The 24,135-nt window shown below is 39.5% G+C and overlaps 1 protein-coding gene across 1 annotated transcript in view; it reads right to left on the reverse strand.

The window, feature by feature from the left end:
- Positions 1–13,810: 13,810 nt before the first annotated feature.
- LOC117519362 (kynurenine--oxoglutarate transaminase 3-like) overlaps positions 13,811–24,135 on the reverse strand; it is a 57,152-nt gene continuing 46,827 nt past the window's right edge. The window contains exons 9-14 of the mRNA XM_034180714.1: positions 23,380–23,456; positions 23,218–23,307; positions 22,939–23,125; positions 14,205–14,278; positions 14,020–14,106; positions 13,811–13,869 (exon numbers count right to left, since the gene is read on the reverse strand). Of these exons, the coding sequence (XP_034036605.1) occupies positions 13,813–13,869; positions 14,020–14,106; positions 14,205–14,278; positions 22,939–23,125; positions 23,218–23,307; positions 23,380–23,456 (572 nt within the window). The 3' untranslated portion in view covers positions 13,811–13,812. The remainder of the gene's footprint in view (positions 13,870–14,019; positions 14,107–14,204; positions 14,279–22,938; positions 23,126–23,217; positions 23,308–23,379; positions 23,457–24,135) is intronic.

A 24,135-nucleotide genomic window follows, 5' to 3' on the forward strand; every position in this document is an offset into this window, starting at 1 on the left:
CCCTGTGAGCAAGCACTTGGCGACAGTGGGAAGGAAAAACTCCCTTTTAACAGGAAGAAACCTCCAGCAGAACGAGGCTCAGTCTTCTGCTGGGACTGGTTGGGGCTGAGGGAGAGAACCAGGAAAAAGACATGCTGTGGAGGGGAGCAGAGATCAATCACTAATGATTAAATGCAGAGTGGTGCATACAGAGCAAAAAGAGAAAGAAACACTCAGTGCATCATGGGAACCCCCCCAGCCATCTAAGTCTATAGCAGCATAACTAAGGGATGGTTCAGGGTCACCTGATCCAGCCCTAACTATAAGCTTTAGCAAAAAGGAAAGTTTTAAGCCTAATCTTAAAAGTAGAGAGGGTGTCTGTCTCCCTGATCCGAATTGGGAGCTGGTTCCAGAGGAGAGGAGCCTGAAAGCTGAAGGCTCTGCCTCCCATTCTACTCTTACGAACCCTAGGAACTACAAGTTAAGCCTGCAGTCTGAGAGCGAAGCGCTCTATTGAGGTGATATGGTACTATGAGGTCCCTAAGATAAGATAGGACCTGATTATTCAAAACCTTATAAGTAAGAAGAAGAATTTTAAATTCTATTCTAGAATTAACAGGAAGCCAATGAAGAGAGGCCAATATGGGTGAGATATGCTCTCTCCTTCTAGTCCCCGTCAGTACTCTAGCTGCAGCATTTTGAATTAACTGAAGGCTTTTCAGTTAATTCAAGTGGTGTCCAAAAAATGAGGTGGGCTTCATAGATAATTGGCAAAGCTTCTGGGGAAAACCTGGTCTTGTTAGGAGAGATGGCATCCATCCCACTTTGGATGGAGCAGCTCTCATTTCTAGAAATCTGGCCAATTTTCTTAAATCCTCCAAACCGTGACTATCCAGGGTTGGGACCAGGAAGCAGAGTTGTAGTCTTACACACCTCTCTGCAGCTTCTCTCCCCCTGCCATCCCCTCATTACCCCATACCCGTAGAGACGGTGCCTGCTCCCAGACCACCAAAAATCTATTTAAGCATAAAAATTCAAAAAGAAAAAAATATAGCACCTTCAACTGCACCACAGACTAAAACAGTTAAATGTGGTCTATTAAACATTAGGTCTCTCTCTTCTAAGTCCCTGTCAGTAAATGATATAATAACTGATCAACATATTGATTTATTCTGCCTTACAGAAACCTGGTTACAGCAGAATGAATATGTTAGTTTAAATGAGTCAACACCCTCGAGTCACACTAACTGCCAGAATGCTCGTAGCACGGGCCGAGGCGGAGGATTAGCTGCAATCTTCCATTCCAGCTTATTAATTAATCAAAAACCCAGACAGAGCTTTAATTCATTTGAAAGCTTGACTCTTAGTCTTGTCCATCCAAATTGGAAGTCCCAAAAACCAGTTTTATTTATTATCTATCGTCCACCTGGTCGTTACTGTGAGTTTCTCTGTGAATTTTCAGACCTTTTGTCTGACTTAGTGCTTAGCTCAGATAAGATAATTATAGTGGGCAATTTTAACATCCACACAGATGCTGAGAATGACAGCCTCAACACTGCATTTAATCTATTATTAGACTCAATTGGCTTTGCTCAAAATGTAAATGAATCCACCCATCACTTTAATCATATCTTAGATCTTGTTCTGACTTATGGTATGGAAATTGAAGACTTAACAGTATTCCCTGAAAACTCCCTTCTGTCTGATCATTTCTTAATAACATTTACATTTACCCTGATGGACTACCCAGCAGTGGGGAATAAGTTTCATTACACTAGAAGTCTTTCAGAAAGCACTGTAACTAGGTTTAAGGATATGAGTCCTTCTTTATGTTCTCTAATGCCATATACCAACACAGTGCAGAGTAGCTACCTAAACTCTGTAAGTGAGATAGAGTATCTCCTCAATAGTTTTACATCCTCATTGAAGACAACTTTGGATGCTGTAGCTCCTCTGAAAAAGAGAGCTTTAAATCAGAAGTGCCTGACTCCGTGGTATAACTCACAAACTCGCAGCTTAAAGCAGATAACCCGTAAGTTGGAGAGGAAATGGCGTCTCACTAATTTAGAAGATCTTCACTTAGCCTGGAAAAAGAGTCTGTTGCTCTATAAAAAAGCCCTCCGTAAAGCTAGGACATCTTACTACTCATCACTAATTGAAGAAAATAAGAACAACCCCAGGTTTCTTTTCAGCACTGTAGCCAAGCTAACAAAGAGTCAGAGCTCTATTGAGGATATAAAACTATTGACGAGATAATCTCTCACTCACAAAGTTTAGGTAGCTACTCTGCCCTGTGTTGGTATATGGCATATACCAACATAATCTGATTACCTTTGGATTACATTTCAAAGTAATCCTACCCAACCCTGTGTGTGTGTGTATATATATATATATAAGTTGCAGGACTTAACCTGGTAAAAAATAAAATACAATAAAATTATACTCCAGAAAATAAGGTAATCTCAGTTTAATACATTAAAATAAAAATAAATAAAGTTGTACTTTGAAAAAGGCCATTGTCTGGCCTTGCAATTACTTAAGCAAAATGAAACTAGTTGTGGAGTAAGTTGTCTTGATCTTTTATTACTTGCTGTTTTTATTAATGATTTACACTTTATTCAGATTAAATGTGTGATTTTCAGTCAAGACATGAGAAGCGCCAAAGAGAATTGATCATAAATTACCTCTGCCAAGGAGGATATGGTTTCTTTGCCATTTGTGTTTCTCAGATAAATATCACAAAAGGAAAGGATTTTTGTGAAATTTATTGAGAAAGTAGGTATTAGGTCATGGAAAAGATGATTATATTTTGGTATTTATTTGGTATTTTATTGGTGATCACACCAATCCTCTTGTCCTCCTCCTCTTACCCTCTTGCTCAATATGAACATTTACCTGAGGTGCCTGCAATGGCAGAGGCAGTGGATTGTCTTCACACATGCAGAGGTTGGTGACCCTAGTACAGGGGTGGGCAATTATTTTTTGCAAAGGGCCAAATGAGAAAGAAAATATTGTGGAGGGTCGGGCCAAAAGGCTAAACTCAAGTCTGCACAATAATAATTTCATTCCGATGTAAAAAGCCTTAAATAGCGTTGTTCTGACTAGGCAATTCAATCAAATTTTCCAAGACTGTAGTGAACAAAATATGAAACATTTCTGACTCATTACATTTGTGATCATTTTCAGTCACATCAACTCCAAAACACATTTTGAGTTTAATATACTGTTGAAACTGAAACTTGCGATTGGAACAAGGTTCTTAATTTTCTGAAGACATCACATCAATTGTCACTGTAAACCAGATATTAAAGACAAATCATAATATCATCACTGAACTGTGCAGAAAAAAGAGAGAGAAGTGGTTAAGGTGTTGGGCTTGAGTCCAGAAGATCATGGGTTCAAATCCCCGCCTGACTGGAAAAATCACTAAGGGTCCTTGGGCAAGGCCTTTAATCCCCTATTGCTCCCGGTGTGTAGTGAGCGCCTTGTATGGCAGCACCCTGACATCGGGGTGAATGTGAGGCATAATTGTAAAGCGCTTTGAGCGTCTGATGCAGATGGAAAAGCGCTATATAAATGCAGTCCATTTACCATTTTGTCCCAGTTCACGAGTTCTTATGTTCTTTGCATGACTACATTTGTATTTTCCACCTTTTTTTTTTTTTTTTTTTTTTTTTTTTTACATTTTAGTGTTTTTCAGTTATTTTTTCTTAGTCAGTGAGATAAATCCGGTCTCTGTTGATCTTTAACAAGTGTATCAGATGTGAAGCACAGCTGAAAGATGATCAGTGAGAGAGGACTTGTACCTGGATTTATTAAACTTCATCAAATCCACCTCTCTCTTTTTGGCATGAGTGGACATTTTTGAGGAGCAATGCACATTGATTGAATTAATCATTTCCGAGAAAAAAAGAAAAGAAAAAAACAGACTTCAAAATAAAAGCAATGCGGTTTTAGCTCAGTCATAAAGGCCCCCGGTCACACAACAACAGCTGAACGAAGGAGAAAAAGTCTAAAAAATCAGGAAAAGGTGAACAAATGATCTGCACCTTTCCCATCACCGAAAAGCCTGCACACCAAGAGCGCATGAGTGTGAAAACAAAACATTCACGGGACCGAAAGTGGATATAAATCCAAACGGTCTCCGGCACTGGATCCATGGCTCCCTCCACCATCTCTGTCACTGTCCCCACAGACAGTTCCCCATGGATCACACGAACACTGTGTGGTGGACGTGATGGCGCTGTGCCAGGCTGTGTGGCAACATGATGGCACCGTGCCAAGCTGTGCGGCGCGGGGTGATCGGTTCATGCCAGACTCTGCCATTATGTGATGGCACCATGCCAGGCTGTACGGCTGTATGGCAATGTGATGGCGTCGCTCCGATAGCTCCATGCCAGGCTCGCCTATTACGCAATGGCGCCATGCCAGGCTGTGTGGCAAATGTGATGGCACCATGCCAGGCTGTGTGATGTGGGGTGATCGCTCTATGCCAGGCTCTGCTATACTCTGGAGGAGACGCACACTAAGCTGATAGAATAGTAAATATTTTGTTATATAATTTACAGGTATCTGCTGGTTGTCCAAGTCAGCCAAAGGGTTGGATATGGCCACAGGCTGTAAAATGCCCAGGTGTGCCCTAGTGCAACAGAGGCAAGTGTTACCAGTACTGCTAGCTGTGTGACAGACACAGACCGCAGGAGTGTTGCACTGTCTGAAACAGTGACAGTGACATGCCAGATACGGACGATGGGGATAGACCCATACAGAGGACAGGCAGGTTTAGAGGAGGTTGGAAAAGTACCGATCGATTGGTGTCTCCTGTTAGGAGAAGCAAGAGGGTCAGTGCTGGATGTCATTCAAACCCATCCCATTTGCCCAAATCAGCCTGTAAAGTGTTAACAGTTCGTATAGTAGACATGGTTTGACCGATCTTGACAGACCTGGGTATAGCTGCATTGGAGAACTCGCTGCAGGGAGCATTTCAGTTGGCTCAGGTCTCTTATTTACCGAGAGCGTTGACTAGCTGCAGGGGAGATGTAATTTTATCGGAGTGGCTATACGCCCAACCGTTAGCTCAGTAAAGTGAATATGCGAGCATATACACCCAACCACAACCAACCAATGAGCATGCTTGTAAGCTCACTTCCGGTTTCAACATGGGAGAGAAAAAAGGCGGATATTTTTTCGCCGGCTGCAGGAGGGTTCGCACCCCGCGGAGGGGCTGTGATCTAAAGCGGTTTTGTTTGGCTCATCACACCCAGGGAACTGTGTCAAACTAACACCATCTTACAGCCAACAAGCAGCATTTTGTTCAAAAACGGTTTCGTCGTTGTTAACAGGGTTCTGCTCAAAATGTTTATGAAGTTTGTCTGCTTTGATCCACTGGGGTGTTTTCGCAGTAATTAAAGACAGCGCCGTTAAATGTGACAAACATATGCCGCAATAGAGCCTTAAAAAGTGGTGTAAAAAATGTAGTTTAGATGCACAAATCGTGTCAAATACACGATCACGGTTGGGCGAATAAGATAAGACATTTATCTGCCCAACGCTTGGGCGTATAGCCTTTGCCTAATTTTATACTGGACTGCTAATTCAGTCCTACAATTCAGGTTCACAAAGGGTTGAAAGTAGGTGGCCTGGTGTTACAAATGACAGCCATGAGATAGCAGTGTTGTGCCACGTGAGATGATGAACTAGCCCAGACCTCTCCAGGTGCATCCTAATACCATCCTAATTAATACAGGTGCATTCATGCTTGGCATTCAGTTCATGTCTGGGTCAATCTGGGGACGCGTAGAGGACGGTAATGGTTGGTTCTAGTGTTACAGCAGAAACTCAACGTTTGCGGGTTGTCCTCGTGGTGTGCCGGGCCCGCCATGTCCTCACCCGGCTAGCAAGGCCGGTGTACTAGATGTGTCAGCTTCAGGGTGCCCAACGTGTCGTCTGAGAAATTGTTGGAATACTGCCATATTTTGTACTGTATTTTCTTTTACCATCTTTTGTGTTTTTTGGTAACGTTTTGTATTCTCCAATTTTAAAGACATTGGCAATTTGTTTTATTTTAACCATTTGTACTAATAAAAGTAAAGCGCTGCATGAATCCCATTAATTGTGTCCTGAGTGGCAACAAAATCCCTGGGCTACAGATAGATATATAAGTTTTAGCAAATATAATTATTTTAGGAATGACATTCACATACAAATATTTAACAGCTTAGAGACTTTTTGTTTTTTTTTTCTTTTATAAAATATCTTCCATTTTACTTTTGCATAATAACATGTTTCTAGTGCCTAAAATGTAGACGTCTTTTCGGCAGTTTGAACTCATAGGTTTTAATAAGATATTCAAAAAAGCTGCAGTTCAGACAATAAAAATTTTAACTAAACGTAAAGAATGAGCGGAAACAATCATTTTATTCACAGTTAAGTTGGCAGATGAGACAATTAACTGGTAATTACAGTTATACTTCATACCACTTTTTTCACCTGTTAGTATACAATGCTTATGATCCGTAATGATGAATTAGAAAGGGACCCGCTTTTGAACCGATACTTTTTTGGCAATTTACACCTATTCATATGACATTTTACACAGTGATCAAGCAGCACAACAAACATTTTGGGTATTACTATTTAAAAAAACTTTTTTTTTATTCAAATATAAGCACTTAGTTGGCAAAGTAGCTACCACATTAGCTAATTTTCACACACATGCTCATGCATGTCTGTCATTGCTATACTCTATTTGTTGCTCGCTGTCAAACTACTCGAACCCGCCAAATCCCTGGTGAGGCTCGTTTTCTTCCTACTGATACTGCCCAAAGATGCTTCAGACTGCTTCGTCTGACCAGATACCAGCACTCACCATCAAAAGTCTAACATAACCCTTTTGATTTTATTTGTTGATAACCTTAAGCAGGTCATGCTTCTTCTTTGATAGGTCATCAATCATCTTGGCACTGGCCTTTTTCTTTTTAACTTCTTTCAGAAACACAGACAACTATCCCAGGTGCCAGCTCACAAAAACAAGCAGCACTTGAATGCACACTTTTTACCACCCACTACTGTGTTTGTTGTTATTGATTTGTTCAGATGTAATAATCAAATAGCACTTGAACACATACAGTAGTGATCAGAATAATAGTAGTGCTATGTGACTAAAAAGATTAATCCAGGTTCTGAGTATATTTCTTATTGTTACATGGGAAACAAGGTGCCAGTAGATTCAGTAGATTCTCACAAATCCAACAAGACCAAGCATTCATGATATGCACACTCTTAAGGCTATGAAATTGGGCTATTAGCAAAATAATAATAATAGTAGTGTGGCATTCAGTCAGTGAGTTCCTCAATTTTGTGGAACAAACAGGTGTGAATCAGGTGTCCCCTATGTAAGGATGAAGCCAGCACCTGTTGAACATGCTTTTCTCTTTGAAAGCCTGAGGAAAATGGGGCGTTCAAGACATTGTTCAGAAGAGCAGCGTAGTTTGATTAAAAAGTTGATTGGAGAGGGGAAAACATACGCAGGTGCAAAACATTATAGACTGTTCATCCACAATGATCTCCAATGCTTTAAAATGGACAAAAAAAACCAGAGACGTGGAAGAAAATGGAAAACAACCATCAAAATGGATAGAAGAATAACCAGAATGACAAAGGCTCATCATTGATCAGCTCCAGGATGATCAAAGACAGTCTGGAGTTACCTGTAAGTGCTGTGACAGTTAGAAGACGCCTGTGTGAAGCTAATTTATTTGCAAGAATCCCCCACAAAGTCCCTCTGTTAAATAAAAGACGTGCAGAAGAGGTTACAATTTGCCAAAGAACACATCAACTGGCCTAAAGAGAAATGGAGGAATATTTTGTGGACTGATGAGAGTAAAATTGTTCTTTTTGGGTCCAAGGACCGCAGACAGTTTGTGAGACGACCCCCAAACTCTGAATTCAAGCCACAGTTCACAGTGAAGACAGTGAAGCATGGTGGTGCAAGCATCATGATATGGGCATGTTTCTCCTACTATGGTGTTGGGCCTATATATCGCATACCAGGTATCATGGGTCAGTTTGGATATGTCAAAATACTTGAAGAGGTCATGTTGCTTTATGCTGAGGAGGACATGCCCTTGAAACGGGTGTTTCAACAAGACAAGCATACTAGTAAATGAGCAAAATCTTGGTTTCAAAACAAAATTAATGCCTCGCAGATGTGAAGAAATTATGAAAAACTGTGGTTATACAACTAAATACTAGTTTAGTGATTCACAGGATTGCTAAAAAAGCAGCTTGAACATAATAGTTTTGAGTTTGTAGCGTCAACAGCAGATGCTACTATTATGGTGAACACCCCCTTTTCTACTTTTTACTAATAGCCCAATTTCATAGCCTTAAGAGTGTGCATATCATGAATGCTTGGTCTTGTTGGATTTGTGAGAATCTACTGGTACTTTGTTTCCTATGTAACAATAAGAAATATACTCAAACCCTGGATTAATCTTTTTAGTCACATAGCACTACTATTATTCTGAACACTACTGTACATGTAGATTGAATCCTTTTCATCATAACAACCCTGACAGATTCTCAAACATGCAGGTCAAGTGTATCTGACTACATCAGCTTGAGGTGAACTTCGCCAACTTGGCCTGCACATACCACCTCATTAACATCAGTAAAGTTCAGAAAGTTTGATGTTGTATATTATAATTTTAATATTTCCCTGCAAAGGTCCATCTTATTGTTGAACGGTTGTTTACCCACACAGTCAGTGAACACATCACTGATCTGATTAGCTTCGGTCAGAAGTACTTTGTCTCCCCCATGTGGTGGTGAAACGCCAGTGTTTAGAACTGGAAAAAAAAAGCAATTTATGGAAGCATATATATATATATGTGTGCCACAAACGTGTGCTGGGATTTGGAGTGTTGACATGTTATTACCATGTCAGGGGCGTCTGTGGAACAAGAGAAAACAGGCAGCCATTGTACCACAGCAGCAGCATCTGTGTGTGCAAACGTCTTCGGTATTTGAACATCTTGGTATGCATTCATAAAGGTTCATAGTGCAAACCATTGCCAACCATTTGCCTTTGCGCCGTTGTAACAGTTTATCTTACCCCAAGGATATCTTACCCCCCACCCTGATATCTGGCCAAAACATGCATGCATAAATATACAGAGGCCATGTGGCTTTTTAAGACCAAATCGAAGTTTTGCAAGATATGTTTGTCAGTATGGATGGGTTTTTTGTTTGTTTGTAATCATTGCATTTTTCACCTTTAACTCACTGTGCAGCACACAGTTTGCATTGCAGACTCTTGCAAGTTCACATATAAGCAGCCCTAGTAAGGTACCATTCCGTACATAAAAGGATCAAGGTCAAGGTCAAGGCCACAGGAAGGTCAAACACAAAATTCAACTAAACAACTTTCCTGGTTGCAATTTTTGAAATATAGCAGCCCTAGTAAGGTACCTTTCAGTACACAAAAGGATCAAGCTCAAGCTCAAATGTCAAACACTAAATTCAACAAAACTTTCCTAGTCACAATTTTTTAAATTTTGCCTCAAAATTTGACATGAACATAGAGATAGACCTTGCCCATAAGCCATTACCTGGGATAAGCAATTGACCTTGACCTTCAGGGTTTCGCTTCAGCTGAAATGTCACCTAAATTAAGTCAAACTTCAGACTACAGTAAAACATGTCGTGCAATACACCAAAGTAAAGGGCTTGATGAGAGGATCCAGAATGTAGCAAATGTTTTAAGTTATGTCATTTGATGTAAAAAAAAAAAAAAATAAATAAATAAATAAAAAATGATGGAAATTATTGTTTGGGTTGATAGGGTTCTAATAAGGTCAAGTTTGCACCATCTGTCATGCTTAATTATCACGTTACAGGGGAACATGTCACCCTTGTTTGACCTTTACTTTGGAGATCAAACATCAACACAGTCAAAAGTATTCCATTTATTAATCCTTTCATTTCACTCTTTATATTTATGACCTAACTTGTACAAAAGACTTTTGATAAAGGTGGCAGACATTATAGGCTCATTTTCATTATGTTTCTTTGCATACTATTGTGTCTGTGTGAAAAATAACTGTAATAACTCAATTGTCCATGCAGTACTTTTTGCAAAGACCCCCACCAATTCAAGCTGAAAGTCTACACTATAAGCACCTCTTGATTGCTCTTGATTTTAAGTCCATTGTGGTGATGTAGAGAGGCAAAAATACAAAAACTGCACCACTCTCCAAATACCTGACTGTATGTTGGGGTTTATTGCTAACTGAAGAAAAGGCACAAAGTGTTTGTATAACATCAATCCAACATGAAAACAAAAAACTAAACACACAATACGAGTGGGAGCAATGATACGACAACAGGAAATGAGGTACCTCTGGTATGCAGTTTGCAACTCATATTGCTCAGTTAAAGTTCATTATCAGTAATCAGTTGTCAGGCCTATGACATTTTCCCACTACAATGGAACAAAGACACAGAAAATACAACCTTTTACTCACTAATGGCCCAGTCACATGGTGTACGACGATTCCTGAACGAAGGGAAAAAAGTAAATCACAATTCGTTGAGAAAAGGTGGACGAGCGAGCTTTATCGGCGAATAGCCTACGGATCAAGAGCACAAAAGGGACGAAAGAGAAACGAAACCGAAGCTAACCTTGATCTTTAAATGAAATGTGCCTGGAGCCACTGCTGGAGCAGTGTGTGTGTCTGCATCTCTGCGTTCCAGGACTCAGCGCTGGGACGGAGCTCAGCTGCAAACAGAAGCGCGTGATTCGACCCACTGTGGAGATCTATGCGCACGTTGGTGGATCCAGTACCTGCTCTGGTTCCTCATCTAAAACAAAAGAGGACTCATCTTCTTCATCACCAGAATCCTCACTGTCTGGTGAGACTGACGCCTTGCACCAATGAAAAATAAAATAAAAGCGCTTGTTCAACATTCATAAGATGGTTCATTTTTAGAAAAAAAAACAAAAAAAAAAAACACACACACACTAAATACGGCACCAAAATTATACACATTGCAAACATGCCAAATATTTCTCAAATCTCTCAAATACCAAAACTCTAATCGCTGACTGTACACCCAAAATACACACGTACAAGATAAGGGGGGGGGGCTCTCTCTCTCTTTGATGACAAAGTCACGCTTCTCTGAACTACTTGTAACGAGATGTGAAATGTCTCATAAACATACTTTTACAACTGCACACAAGAAGGAAAGAACATGCAACTGTTTTACCAAGCCATGACAACGTAAGCATGACAAATAATTACCTTTTTAGACAGCTCCAAATGCTTTCTCCAGCACACGTGCGCAAACGGCTCTGGCTGGTGCGATTCAGGAAGATCAAGCCATTTTCAGCAGAAAACTTGCAGAGAAAATGATTAATCTGCCACGAAATAATTATTTCTATATGCAGCGTCCAGCACATAGCGCGTGGCTGCAGATGCAACAAAGCACAGCGTCCAGCTGGGAACACAGCAGCTGGGATTGTCACGACAACGTGCGCGCAAGTGCGTGGATCAAAGTCGTGCAATACGCAGTGATCAAGGATCACTTTCTCAAAACTGTTGAACTGTTAGACGCTGAAAGGGGCAACAGGCTTGTCTGTCAGCGGAGGATGGAGGACAGCAAGGCCTTCAGAACTTCAGACAGAATGCTGCAGCTCCGGCCGGACTTTTTGTGCAGCAACTCTCTCCTCGTGCGCAGCACTGGCCAACGCCACGATCACGGCAGGCCAGTGATCTTCCTGGCAGACCAGCACCACGAGATGACTGGCAGCTCTCACCACATCACACGCAGTGGTAGAAGCCCCACACCACACACACAGCAGCAACGGCGCAGAGGAGCGCTCAAAAATTGGTTTTTGTACTGTGTGAAAACATCCGGCTGGTTGAACGAAGTCAAACAAAAGGCTAACATTACAAAAATTAAGCAAACAATAAGAAACCATCAAGAACGACAGCAAAATGAAATACGGATTGAGATTTTCGTTGCCCTTTGTTCAAATTTTTCGACAGTTTAAAAATTCTAACGAAGCGACCGCTGCAGGAACAAAGCTGAGCGAAGGTTAAACGATGCCAACGAAAGTCCAGATTTCTTATTTTGTTAGGGCTTCGTTAAGTGCCGTGTGACTAGGCCATAAGAGACATTGGGCAAGGTCCTTAATGTCCAAAGTGCTCCCAGTGTGCAGTTGAGACCTTGCATGGCAGCACGCTGACATCAGTGTGCGAATGTGTCTGAATGAATGAGTGTGAGGCATCACTGTAAAGCATTCTGGGCATCTATTTCAGATGTAAAAATGCTGCAGAAATGCAGTCCATTTACTCCCATGTGTCGTCACCCTCATAACCAAAAATACACCTACAGTAGTGTTCAGAACAATAGTAGTGCTATGTGACTAAAAAGATTAATCCAGGTTTTGAGTATATTTCTTATTGTTACATGGGAAACAATGTACCAGTAGATTCAGTAGATTCTCATAAATCCAACAAGACCAAGCATTCATGATATGCACACTCCTAAGGCTATGAAATTGGGCTATTAGTAAAAAAAAAGTAGAAAAGGGGGTGTTCACAATAATAGTAGCATCTGCTGTTGACGCTACAAACTCAAAACTATTATGTTCAAACTGCTTTTTTGGCAATCCTGTGAATCAATAAACTAGTATTTAGTTGTATAACCACAGTTTTTCACGATTTCATCACATCTGCAAGCCATTAATTTTGTTGGTTTGGAACCAAGATTTTGCTAGTTTACTAATGTGCTTGGGGTCATTGTCTTGTTGAAACACCCACTTCAAGGGCATGTCCTCTTCAAGTATTTTGACATATCCAAACTGATCCATGATACCTGGTATGCGATATATAGGCCCAACACCATAGTAGGAGAAACATGCCCATATCATGATGCTTGCACCACCATGCTTCACTGTCTTCACTGTGAACTGTGGCTTGAATTCAGAGTATGGGGGGCGTCTTACAAACTGTCCGCGGCCCTTGGACCCAAAAAGAACAATTTTACTCTCATCAGTCCACAAAATATTCCTCCATTTCTCTTTAGGCCAGTTGATGTGTTCTTTGGCAAATTGTAACCTCTTCTGCACGTCTTATTTAACAGAGGGACTTTGTGGGGGATTCTTGCAAATAAATTAGCTTCACACAGGTTTTACATTTTCTTCCACGCGTCTGTTTTTTTTTTTGTCCATTTTAAAGCATTGGAGATCATTGTAGATGAACAGCCTATAATTTTTTGCACCTGCGTATAAGTTTTCCCCTCTCCAATCAACTTTTTAATCAAACTATGCTGTTCTTCTGAACAATGTCTTGAACGTCCCATTTTCCTCAGGCTTTCAAAGAGAAAAGCATGTTCAACAGGTGCTGGCTTCATCCTTAAATAGGGGACACCTGATTCACATCTGTTTGTTCCACAAAATTGACGAACTCACTGACTGAATGCCACACTACTATTATTGTGAACACCCCCTTTTCTACTTTTTTTTTTTTTTTTACTAATAGCCCAATTTCATAGCCTTAAGAGTGTGTATATCATGAATGCTTGGTCTTGCTGGATTTGTGAGAATCTACTGGCACCTTGTTTCCCATGTAACAGTAAGAAATATACTCAAAACCTGGATTAATCTTTTTAGTCACATAGCACTACTATTATTCTGAACACTACTGTATGTGCTCCTAATTTTCAGTTTTTGCGACATGTTTCCATCTTATGCAGTGTTTTTGGTTTCAAGACATAAATGTTCCGCAGGCCCCAAGTGGTTTATCATTTAGACACTGCCTTCTCTTAAGACTTGATCCAGTTTTTCAGGATCTTTTCTGCTGCATCAATGGTAGAATCTTGCTGTTACGAGAAAAACAACGGAACATTAAATAAACATTGCCATCAGTATAAGCTAAAACAGCCTTAGCTAACATCAAACACCATTAAACAATTTTTTTTTGTTTTGTTTTTTTGCTACTTTTTCCAAACCAATAATCACATCATACTTACTTTAATGAAGCACAGGCGTATATATTTCTCAAAGTGCTTTTTGGACTCATCTCCACAGAATGCAGTGACTGGAATTGCCGCTAGTTTCTGCATCAAATGTATAGCAAACACTGTCAGTTAAAAGTCAACGTGAAGACATCATTAGCTTTAAGCAGGCTAATATACTGTAAGCACAAGTAATTTACCTTTTCTTTAATCATCCACTTGACAAACTTGTAATCATAGGCTTCATCATCACCCATGTGTGACAGGTCCTGATCTACAATGAACAAAGCAGAGCTCAATATCAGGAGGAAGGCTTGGATTCTTGTGCCAAGTTTATTCACTTTACTTCAACATTTCTGACTGAATACTTTATCTCCTATGTGTACTTTGCTACCACACTCCAACAAGAAGAAGCCTCAATCATTTAACCACTCTGAACAAACAAGCTTTCTAATTTTATTTTGAAGTCAAAAAACAATATAGCTGAAGGGACAGCATTTATTTTGAGCTTCAATGGAATGCGTATTTGTTCAGACTGTCATATTCAACACACATTTCTTTTTTTTTTTTTTAATTAACTTTTAATTTATGATAGTCAGAAATATGGTCCAAAATGAGGTTTCAGGAGAGTCTTTAATTGAAGGAAAATTTAAAAATATAAAAATTCTGTTGTAGTACTGAAAGATCTCAGCAGCAGTAAAGAACTGTGACACATCAACCAGCAGGAAATAGAAACACAAATTACACTGCATCCAAAAGTGATGCACTGATGCAAAAGTGTTTTATTCAATTGTAAAACTGAGGCTTCAGATTTGAAGGAGCAAAAACACCAAACATCAAGAATTCTTTCGAGGCCAGAATTTACATCTCATGCCAAAGGCGGTTAAAAACAAACAACAACAACAAAAACATTTGTTTCATAATTTACTGAAAATTATCTTCAAGTCAAAACTCTGACACATCCAGTCAGGAAAATGATAAAGACTGCATCCATGTCCAGCAGTGACCTGTATGTGCACTGGTCAAGCAGGCAAATTTAATCATACACACAACAGACGGTTCCTACACAGTAATTTATCACAACTTAGAAATAAAGTGTTACTTCTGATTGCTTCACAGCAGTTATGTTCTAAACCTCGACAGGCACAAAGCCACACAACCCTGCAGGAAAGATTTTGCAAAGGAAAGTCTTTCTCCACTAAAGGTGGCCTCCCATTGCTGATTTCTGACAACCAGTTGTGCACACTTTTGATGCTAAAAATAAATAAATAAATAAAGAAAAAATAATCTGCTACATATTCAATGCCTGAAAGTGGGTGTAAAGTGTGGTAAAAGTAGCAATGTAGAACACTGAGCAATCACAAAAGTAAAAAAAACTGCTTTCAGACCAGGTAAAGAGATATATCTTATCATATACCTATAAATGATACGCCAGTATGATTGGATAAAACACTAAAGAATAAATAGCAATACACCCTTTTCACGGACGGGTAATATTTTTCATACCACCCAAGTAATCAGCCAATCCGGACAGCGGAGGAGCGCCAAGACAAGAGGCGAGGTCAGAGGAACTGTAAAATACTGGTGAGTTAATAATTTCTTACGTGTCCAACCTCGTAGGTTGATCGTTAAAATTAAATTCGTTAGTTCTAAAAGCCATCATAATTATTTATAGGAAAACGTTCTATTTTTTTCTACTAAGGTTTGAACTTTGAGTGTTTACACAGGAGAGAAAAGTGAGAAAATGTTAATGCCTGTTTGAGAAAAGTGTATAAAGTGTGTAGTGCTAGGACCAATTTTATTCACTTTATACATGCTTCCCTTAGGCAGTAGTATTAGACAGCATTTCTTAAATTTTCATTGTTACGCAGATGATACCCAGCTTTATCTATCCATGAAGCCAGAGGACACACACCAATTAGTTAAACTGCAGGATTGTCTTACAGACATAAAGATATGGATGACCTCTAATTTCCTGCTTTTAAACTCAGATAAAACTGAAGTTATTGTACTTGGCCCCACAAATCTTTGAAACATGGTGTCTAACCAGATCCTTACTCTGGATGGCATTACCCTGACCTCTAGTAATACTGTGAGAAATCTTGGAGTCATTTTTGATCAGGATATGTCATTCAAAGTGCATATTAAACAAATATGTAGGACTGCTTTTTTGCATTTGCGCAATATCTCTAAAATTAGAAAGGTCTTGTCTCAGAGTGATGCTGAAAAACTAATTCATGCATTTATTTCCTCTAGGCTGGACGATTGTAATTCATTATTATCAGGTTGTCCTAAAAGTTCCCTGAAAAGCCTTCAGTTAATTCAAAATGCTGCAGCTAGAGTACTGACGGGGACTAGAAGGAGAGAGCATTATCTCACCCATATTGGCCTCTCTTCATTGGCTTCCTGTTAATTCTAGAATAGAATTTAAAATTCTTCTTCTTACTTATAAGGTTTTGAATAATCAGGTCCCATCTTATCTTAGGGACCTCATAGTACCATATCACCCCAATAGAGCGCTTCGCTCTCAGACTGCAGGCTTACTTGTAGTTCCTAGGGTTTGTAAGAGTAGAATGGGAGGCAGAGCCTTCAGCTTTCAGGCTCCTCTCCTGTGGAACCAGCTCCCAATCCGGATCAGGGAGACAGACACCCTCTCTACTTTTAAGATTAGGCTTAAAACTTTCCTTTTTGCTAAAGCTTATAGTTAGGGCTGGATCAGGTGACCCTGAACCATCCCTTAGTTATGCTGCTATAGACTTAGACTGCTGAGGGGTTCCCACGATGCACTGAGTGTTTCTCTTTTTGCTCTGTATGCACCACTCTGCATTTAATCATTAGTGATTGATCTCTGCTCCCCTCCACAGCATGTCTTTTTCCTGGTTCTCTCCCTCAGCCCCAACCAGTCCCAGCAGAAGACTGCGCCTCCCTGAGCCTGGTTCTGCTGGAGGTTTCTTCCTGTTAAAAGGGAGTTTTTCCCCTTCCCACTGTCGCCAAGTGCTTGCTCACAGGGGGTCGTTTTGACCGTTGGGGTTTTTCTGTAATTATTGTATGGCTTTGCCTTACAATATAAAGCACCTTGGGGCAACTGTTTGTTGTGATTTGGCGCTATATAAATAAAATTGTTTTGATCTGATTTGATTTCTTTGAGATGGCAAGAATTTACAAAAAGACGGAAAACCTTCCAAAGATGGCAAATAAGCATTCCTGTGTAAAGCGCTTTATAATTACTACAAACATTTTTCAGTACAAGATTTACTTCATTTAATAAAAAAAAAATGTATTTGCAAAAAATGAAACAGCACAGAAAAATGACTGCAACTTATGCAATAATAATTTTTGAAATAAAAATATTAAAGTGCTATTTTTTTCTGCCTGTATGGATGCACAAATATTCGGCTACTACACGAGGATGTTTTTGTGCTCTAAAAATCAATGATAGACTACTTTACACAGTTTTATGATTTAATTGCATTTAACTTCCATTTTAATTGCATATTTTGTCAACACAAATTCAGTGATAACATACTGTAGCTAACTGTGAACAGCAAAATAAAATGCATTCCGTTCAGTTTAAGCATTTTGGCCCAGAGATCATTCAACGGAAGCTTTGTGGCCAGGTGTGTCATTAGAAGAAGGCTAATAAAAATAAAATTACTTTTCAGGTCTAAAACAGCCATGTACTAACTGTTGGTCTAACCTAGCTTGAGGGTGCATTTTAACACTGCTCTCCAAGCCAAAATTAAACTTTATATGACTAAATTTATTTAATGATTTCTAGGACTGAATTTGATGCTGAGGCTGTTTATTTTTATTACAGGTGCCAGCTAAGTCCATCCTTCATATGATCAGTTCAAATAACTATTGACATTCATATAATGCCAGTGTGCTTACCCTGGATGGTGAATAAGGTTAGACCTAACCCTTGTGAAGCAGCATGTTGAAGCTCATTTAAAGTTTGCTGCACAACATTTAGACAAGCCTGTGAACTCTAGAGAGAGTACAGTCTGGTCAGATGAGACCAAAACTGAACATTTTGGATGCCATAATACAGTAGATGGCAGTACTGGCCAGTTGCTGTGGTCTAAACAGAGAAATTGTCTTTATTTTTCCTCCTCCTCAGTCTCAGTTAATAGGTCGCTTGTGGTGTATTAATTTGTGCACTTCTGTGAACAGTCTGTAAGAATGCTTCAATCAAATCACACAGCTACAGAGACTGTCAGAAACAAAGTACTTCTTTGGAGTGTTTCTGTGTATGCGTCACTCTCAGAAAACACCCCACTGCACTGTTGAATGGAATGTAGACAAGCAGCTGATAACATTAAGAAAGGAGCTGTGTCATGATGACTACATTTTAGTGATAACTTAATTTCGATGCTGTCAAGGTAAAAAAAACAAAACAATTACAAGTTAGGAGTGAAGTATCAGAATACGTATCACTGTGTCCACATTGGTGGGACAAATTCCGAGTTCCGACTCATGTGCACCTGCACGCTGGTAGAAAGTCCTGAAGTTGTGAAATATTAGTATATTCCCAATAATGTATTCCAGGCAGCCTGTAAAAACAGCGTTGTGATGGAGTTTCAGTGAGACGTTCAAATAGCTGGGTTGAAAAGAGCGTCATGGAGAGTTTCATGTGCACGTTCATTGGGACAGTTATAACTGGATTAAAATAATGCCCTGCTGTGGTACAGACTAGAGGATGACATGGGAGTAGATTTTCACTCCTGTCCCATCTCACTCCCAGAGAAAGATTCCTGTCCATCTCAATCCCGGACCAGAGCTAATAAATAAATAAATAAATAAATCCCGTCCTGTCTCACTCCTGGTAAAATGACTCCCACTCCCATCCCGCTCCCATTCAGAATGACTCCCGCTCCTGTACCGCTCCTATTTTTTCCTTCTTTTAGTTTTTAGGCTTTAGTGTTCTGCAGTTTTATTTCAGAAGATATGGCAACAGGAAGAGTTCATCTGTGGTAATACAGGGAGGTACTTATTGCCTTAATCCAAAAAAAAAAAAAAAAAAAATCAGTAAAAGACAAAACAAATAATGCATAGCCTGTGGTCTTACATTTTTTCAAAATGTGGTGGTGATGGACACGTAATGATCCTGACATTTACTTTGTCTTCTATTTCTGTAACTGCAGACTGTATGAAACCAACATATTTCATGTTTTGTGTGGTCAGCTTTTATTTTATTTTTTGTAATATATATCCATTCCTACATTTAAGGCCTGCAGCATTTTCCAAGAAAAAAAAGGTTGGGACAGGGCAGTTTGTTCTAAATGTAAGAACTAATTAATAATTTTTACAGCCGGTTTTCTTGAGAAATGTCAGAAGATGAATACGTGAACATTTTCATTTTCAATATTTCTTAGACTTCATTTACATCAATCATTCAGAAATACAAACAGTGTGGTACTTTATGGTAAATCTGTGTCAGGTAGGCAGTTCTCAAAAACTAAATGTCCGTGCAGGAAGGAGACAAGTGAGGGAAACCACCAAGACACAACTCTGGAAGAACTTTTGGCTTCTGTGGGTGAGTGGAAAATTGGAAATAGTGCAACATTTTAATTTTTTTATCTTCATTTTACATATAGTCCCAACTTTTTCTGATTTGTGGTTGTTTCTGTTGCATTTCTGAAATTACAGAACTGCTACAAAGAAAAGTGTTACCATTTTATTGTTTTTTTTTTTTTAAAGTTTGTAGAACAAACGCAAATATCAAACTTATGAAGAAAAAAAATACACAAACGTGCAGGAAAAACTGAACAATGCAGACTGATTTGACTCATGATTTTTGAAAATAAGAGACAACTTACTTTGAAATAAATGAAACGCAGAGCTGCAGCCTAATAACTGAAAAACAAAAATCAGCAGCTTATATTTTTATTCTGACTAGAGTTCATTTCCTATTTTTTTTCTCCTCCTCAGTCACATTTTGTGCTTGAACATAAAATGACATTAATACATCTAAAATAAATATCTTTGGAAAATAACAGGCTGTTAAAGTTCAGAGTTCTCAGCTGCTTTATGTGATTTCTGCTTTTGAACATCACTGCAGAGTTTCTCCACATCAGGTTTTTTTTTTTTAAACAAACGTGTGTGATTTTTATAACGTTCATTCCTATATACTCATTTTTTAAGGAATTTTGACCATTTATTTCCTCTCATAATTTCAGTATAACTGTCACACACACAGCATGAACAGGACGGACCGACAGTTTTGTTTGATGCTTCCTCTCTGCTCTCAGTGCGCGTGCCCCCCCCCTCGCAGCGAACCGACTGCGCATGTACACACGACTGCAGCGATCGGACCCAGTCCTAATTGACGGCTTTAAGCAAAGCCGCCCGCAATTTTTTTCAGCGTTCCTTTTTCGAAAATTGCCCGCTCAAATGACGGCAGGATAGCTCGCTGCCTAAAACCTTGGTTCCCGCTCCATCTGATCCCGTGAACTTTTAATCCCGTACCATCCCAATCACGTGATAAATAAAGTTGACTCCCATCCTGTGGAAATCCCACAGGAATCCTACAACCCCTGGCAAAAATTATGGAATCACCTGCCTCGGAGGATGTTCATTCAGTTGTTTAATTTTGTAGAAAAAAAGCAGATCACAGACATGACAAAAAACTAAAGTCATTTCAAATGGCAACTTTCTGGCTTTAAGAAACACTATAAGAAATCAGGAAAAAAATTGTGGCAGTCAGTAACGGTTACTTTTTTAGACCAAGCAGAGGGAAAAAAATATAGAATCACTCAATTCTGAGGAAAAAATTTTGGAATCATGAAAAACAAAAGAACGCTCCAACACATCACTAGTATTTTGTTGCACCACCTCTGGCTTTTATAACAGCTTGCAGTCTCTGAGGCATGGACGTAATGAGTGACAAAAAGTACTCTTCATCAATCTGGCTCCAACTTTCTCTGATTGCTGTTGCCAGATCAGCTTTGCAGGTTGGAGCCTTGTCATGGACCATTTTCTTCAACTTCCACCAAAGATTTTCAATTGGATTAAGATCCGGACTATTTGCAGGCCATGACATTGACCCTATGTGTGTTTTTGCAATGAATGTTTTCACAGTTTTTGCTTTATGGCAAGATGCATTATCTTGAAAAATGATTTCATCATCCCCAAACATCCTTTCAATTGATGGGATAAGAAAAGTATCCAAAATATCAACGTAAACTTGTGCATTTATTGATGATGTAATGACAGCCATCTCCCCAGTGCCTTTACCTGACATGCAGCCCCATATCATCAATGACTGTGGAAATTTACATGTTCTCTTCAGGCAGTCATCTTTATAAATCTCACTGGAACGGCACCAAACAAAAGTTCCAGCATCATCACCTTGCCCAATGCAGATTCGCGATTCATCACTGAATATGACTTTCATCCAGTCATCCACAGTCCACGATTGCTTTTCCTTAGCCCATTGTAACCTTGTTTTTTTCTGTTTAGGTGTTAATGATGGCTTTCGTTTAACTTTTCTGTATGTAAATCCCATTTCAGTGGGAAGGGAGTTTTTCCTTCCCACTGTAGCCAAGTGCTTGCTCACAGGGGGTCGTTTTGACCGTGGGGTTTTACATAATTATTGTATGGCCTTGCCTTACAATATAAAGCGCCTTGGGGCGACTGTTTGTTGTGATTTGGCGCTATATAAAAAAAATGATTGATTGATTTCCTTTAGGCGGTTTCTTACAGTTCGGTCACAGGCATTGACTCCAGTTTCCTCCATTCGTTCCTCATTTGTTTTGTTGTGCATTTTCAATTTTTGAGACATATTGCTTTAAGTTTTCTGTCTTGACGCTTTGATGTCTTCCTTGGTCTACCAGTATGTTTGCCTTTAACAACCTTCCCATGTTGTTTGTATTTGGTCCAGAGTTTAGACACAGCTGACTGTGAACAACCAACATCTTTTGCAACATTGCGTGATGATTTACCCTCTTTTAAGAGTTTGATAATCCTCTCCTTTGTTTCAATTGACATCTCTCATGTTGGAGCCATGATTCATGTCAGTCCACTTGGTGCAACAGCTCTCCAAGGTGTGATCACTCCTTTTTAGATGCAGACTAACGAGCAGATCTGATATGATGCAGGTGTTAGTTTTGGCAATGAAAATTTACAGGGTGATTCCATAATTTATTCCTCAGAATTGAATGAGTCCATATTTTTTTTCCCTCTGCTTGGTCTAAAAAAGTAACCGTTACTGACTGCCACAATTATTTTTCCTGATTTCTTATAGTGTTTCTTTTGAAATGACTTTAGTTTTGTGTCATGTCTGTGATCTGCTTTTTTTCTACAAAATTAAACAACTGAATGAACATCCTCCGAGACCGGTGAGTCCATAATTTTTGCCAGGGGTTGTATGACCCGTGGGATTCCTGAAAAAAATGTCAGCCTCTAGTATAGACAGCAGACTCAGCACATGTCAGGATCCTAAATCCAAGACTCTCTCAAAAATGCAAAGGCTTGAGAGCCAAGGGTCTGTCTCTCTTCTCTGTACGGACGGAGCACTGAACGGGGTGGCACGCGTGCAGTACTTGTTCACATCCACAAACTAGTAGGAAATCCTGAAGCTCCTGAAAATAACTTATTCCCAACATTTTCCAAACATCTGCTCACAGGTCCACTGATTTGAATGGTCTGTAGTTTCATGATCTGAAGCTGCATCATTTATTTCACTCTGTTGGTTTGCTACTGTGTCGTTTCTGAATTTGCTTGGACGGATGTCACCTGCACAGAAATGCAAAGTAAACAACGTTTTCTGGAAATGCACCTGCTGACTCACAGTGTAAGAGGTTTAATTAGCAATAAAGTACACCAGCGGCCACCAATTGTGATCACGTGCGTGGATAGACATAATCACAATTAGTTTGATTCTGTGTTGTTGAACGACACTTTAAATACAATGAGACATGTCCTTTAACTTACTGAGAGCTGCAACATCCACAAGCATGAAGTAGCCTCCTTCAGGGATAACAGGGGACATTCCAGCCTCCTGCACGATGGCAGCCATGCGATCCCTCTTGACCTCAAGTTCTTCTGCCAGCGAAGAAAAGTAACATTCTGGCTGACCCATCAGCTCATAGTTCCGGAGCAAACCTTGAGCCACAGCCTCCTAAGAGTTAAACAAGATACAAAAAGTGTAGTCACACAATCCAGATTCTCAACAGATTCCAAGGAACATTTAGAACAACTTTGTAGACTTGCCTGTAAAGGTGTTGGACATGTATACAGAGTATTCTGCATGACAGTCTGAAGATGCTTTATCAAGTGTTCAGGTCCTACAGACCAACCAAGCTAGCAAACAAATTTAAATCATTAGCGCGTTGTGAAAGAATAAACTGGTATCTATATCCACATAGTTCTTACCTTCCATCCGGTTACACTAAATGTTTTCCCTGCACTTCCAATAGTGATTGTCCTCTCCCACATTCCAGGTAGAGTGGCTATTGGGAAAGACGAAGAACATTCAAAATCCACTGGTTGTAACTAAAGAAACAACTTACAGAATTAAAGAGGAAAAAAACATTATTTAAAAGAAGTGAAATTTGAATCCCAGCCTGCCAGAAAGCACATACAACCCCTGGCAAAAATTATGGAATCACCGGCCTCGGAAGGATGTTCATTCAGTTGTTTAATTTTGTAGAAAAAAAGCAGATCACACACATGACACAAAACTAAAGTCATTTCAAATGGCAACTTTCTGGCTTTAAGAAACACTATAAGAAATCAAGAAAAAAAGATTGTGGCAGTCAGTAACGGTTACTTTTTTAGACCAAGCAGAGGAAAAAAATATGGAATCACTCAATTCTGAGGAAAAAATTATGGAATCACCCTGTAAATTTTCATTCCCAAAACTAACACCTGCATCATATCAGATCTGCTCATTCGTCTACATCTAAAAAGGAATGATCACACCTTGGAGAGCTGTTGCACCAAGTGGACTGACATGAATCATGGCTCCAACACGAGAGATGTCAGTTGAAACAAAGGAGAGGATTATCAAACTCTTAAAAGAGAGTAAATCATCATGCAATGTTGCAAAAGATGTTGGTTGTTCACAGTCAGCTGTGTCTAAACTCAGGACCAAATACAAAAAACATGGGAAGGTTGTTAAAGGCAAAC

This window comes from Thalassophryne amazonica, chromosome 10 (genome assembly GCF_902500255.1).
Source record: "Thalassophryne amazonica chromosome 10, fThaAma1.1, whole genome shotgun sequence".
In the NCBI taxonomy this organism is placed as follows: Eukaryota; Metazoa; Chordata; class Actinopteri; order Batrachoidiformes; family Batrachoididae; genus Thalassophryne; species Thalassophryne amazonica.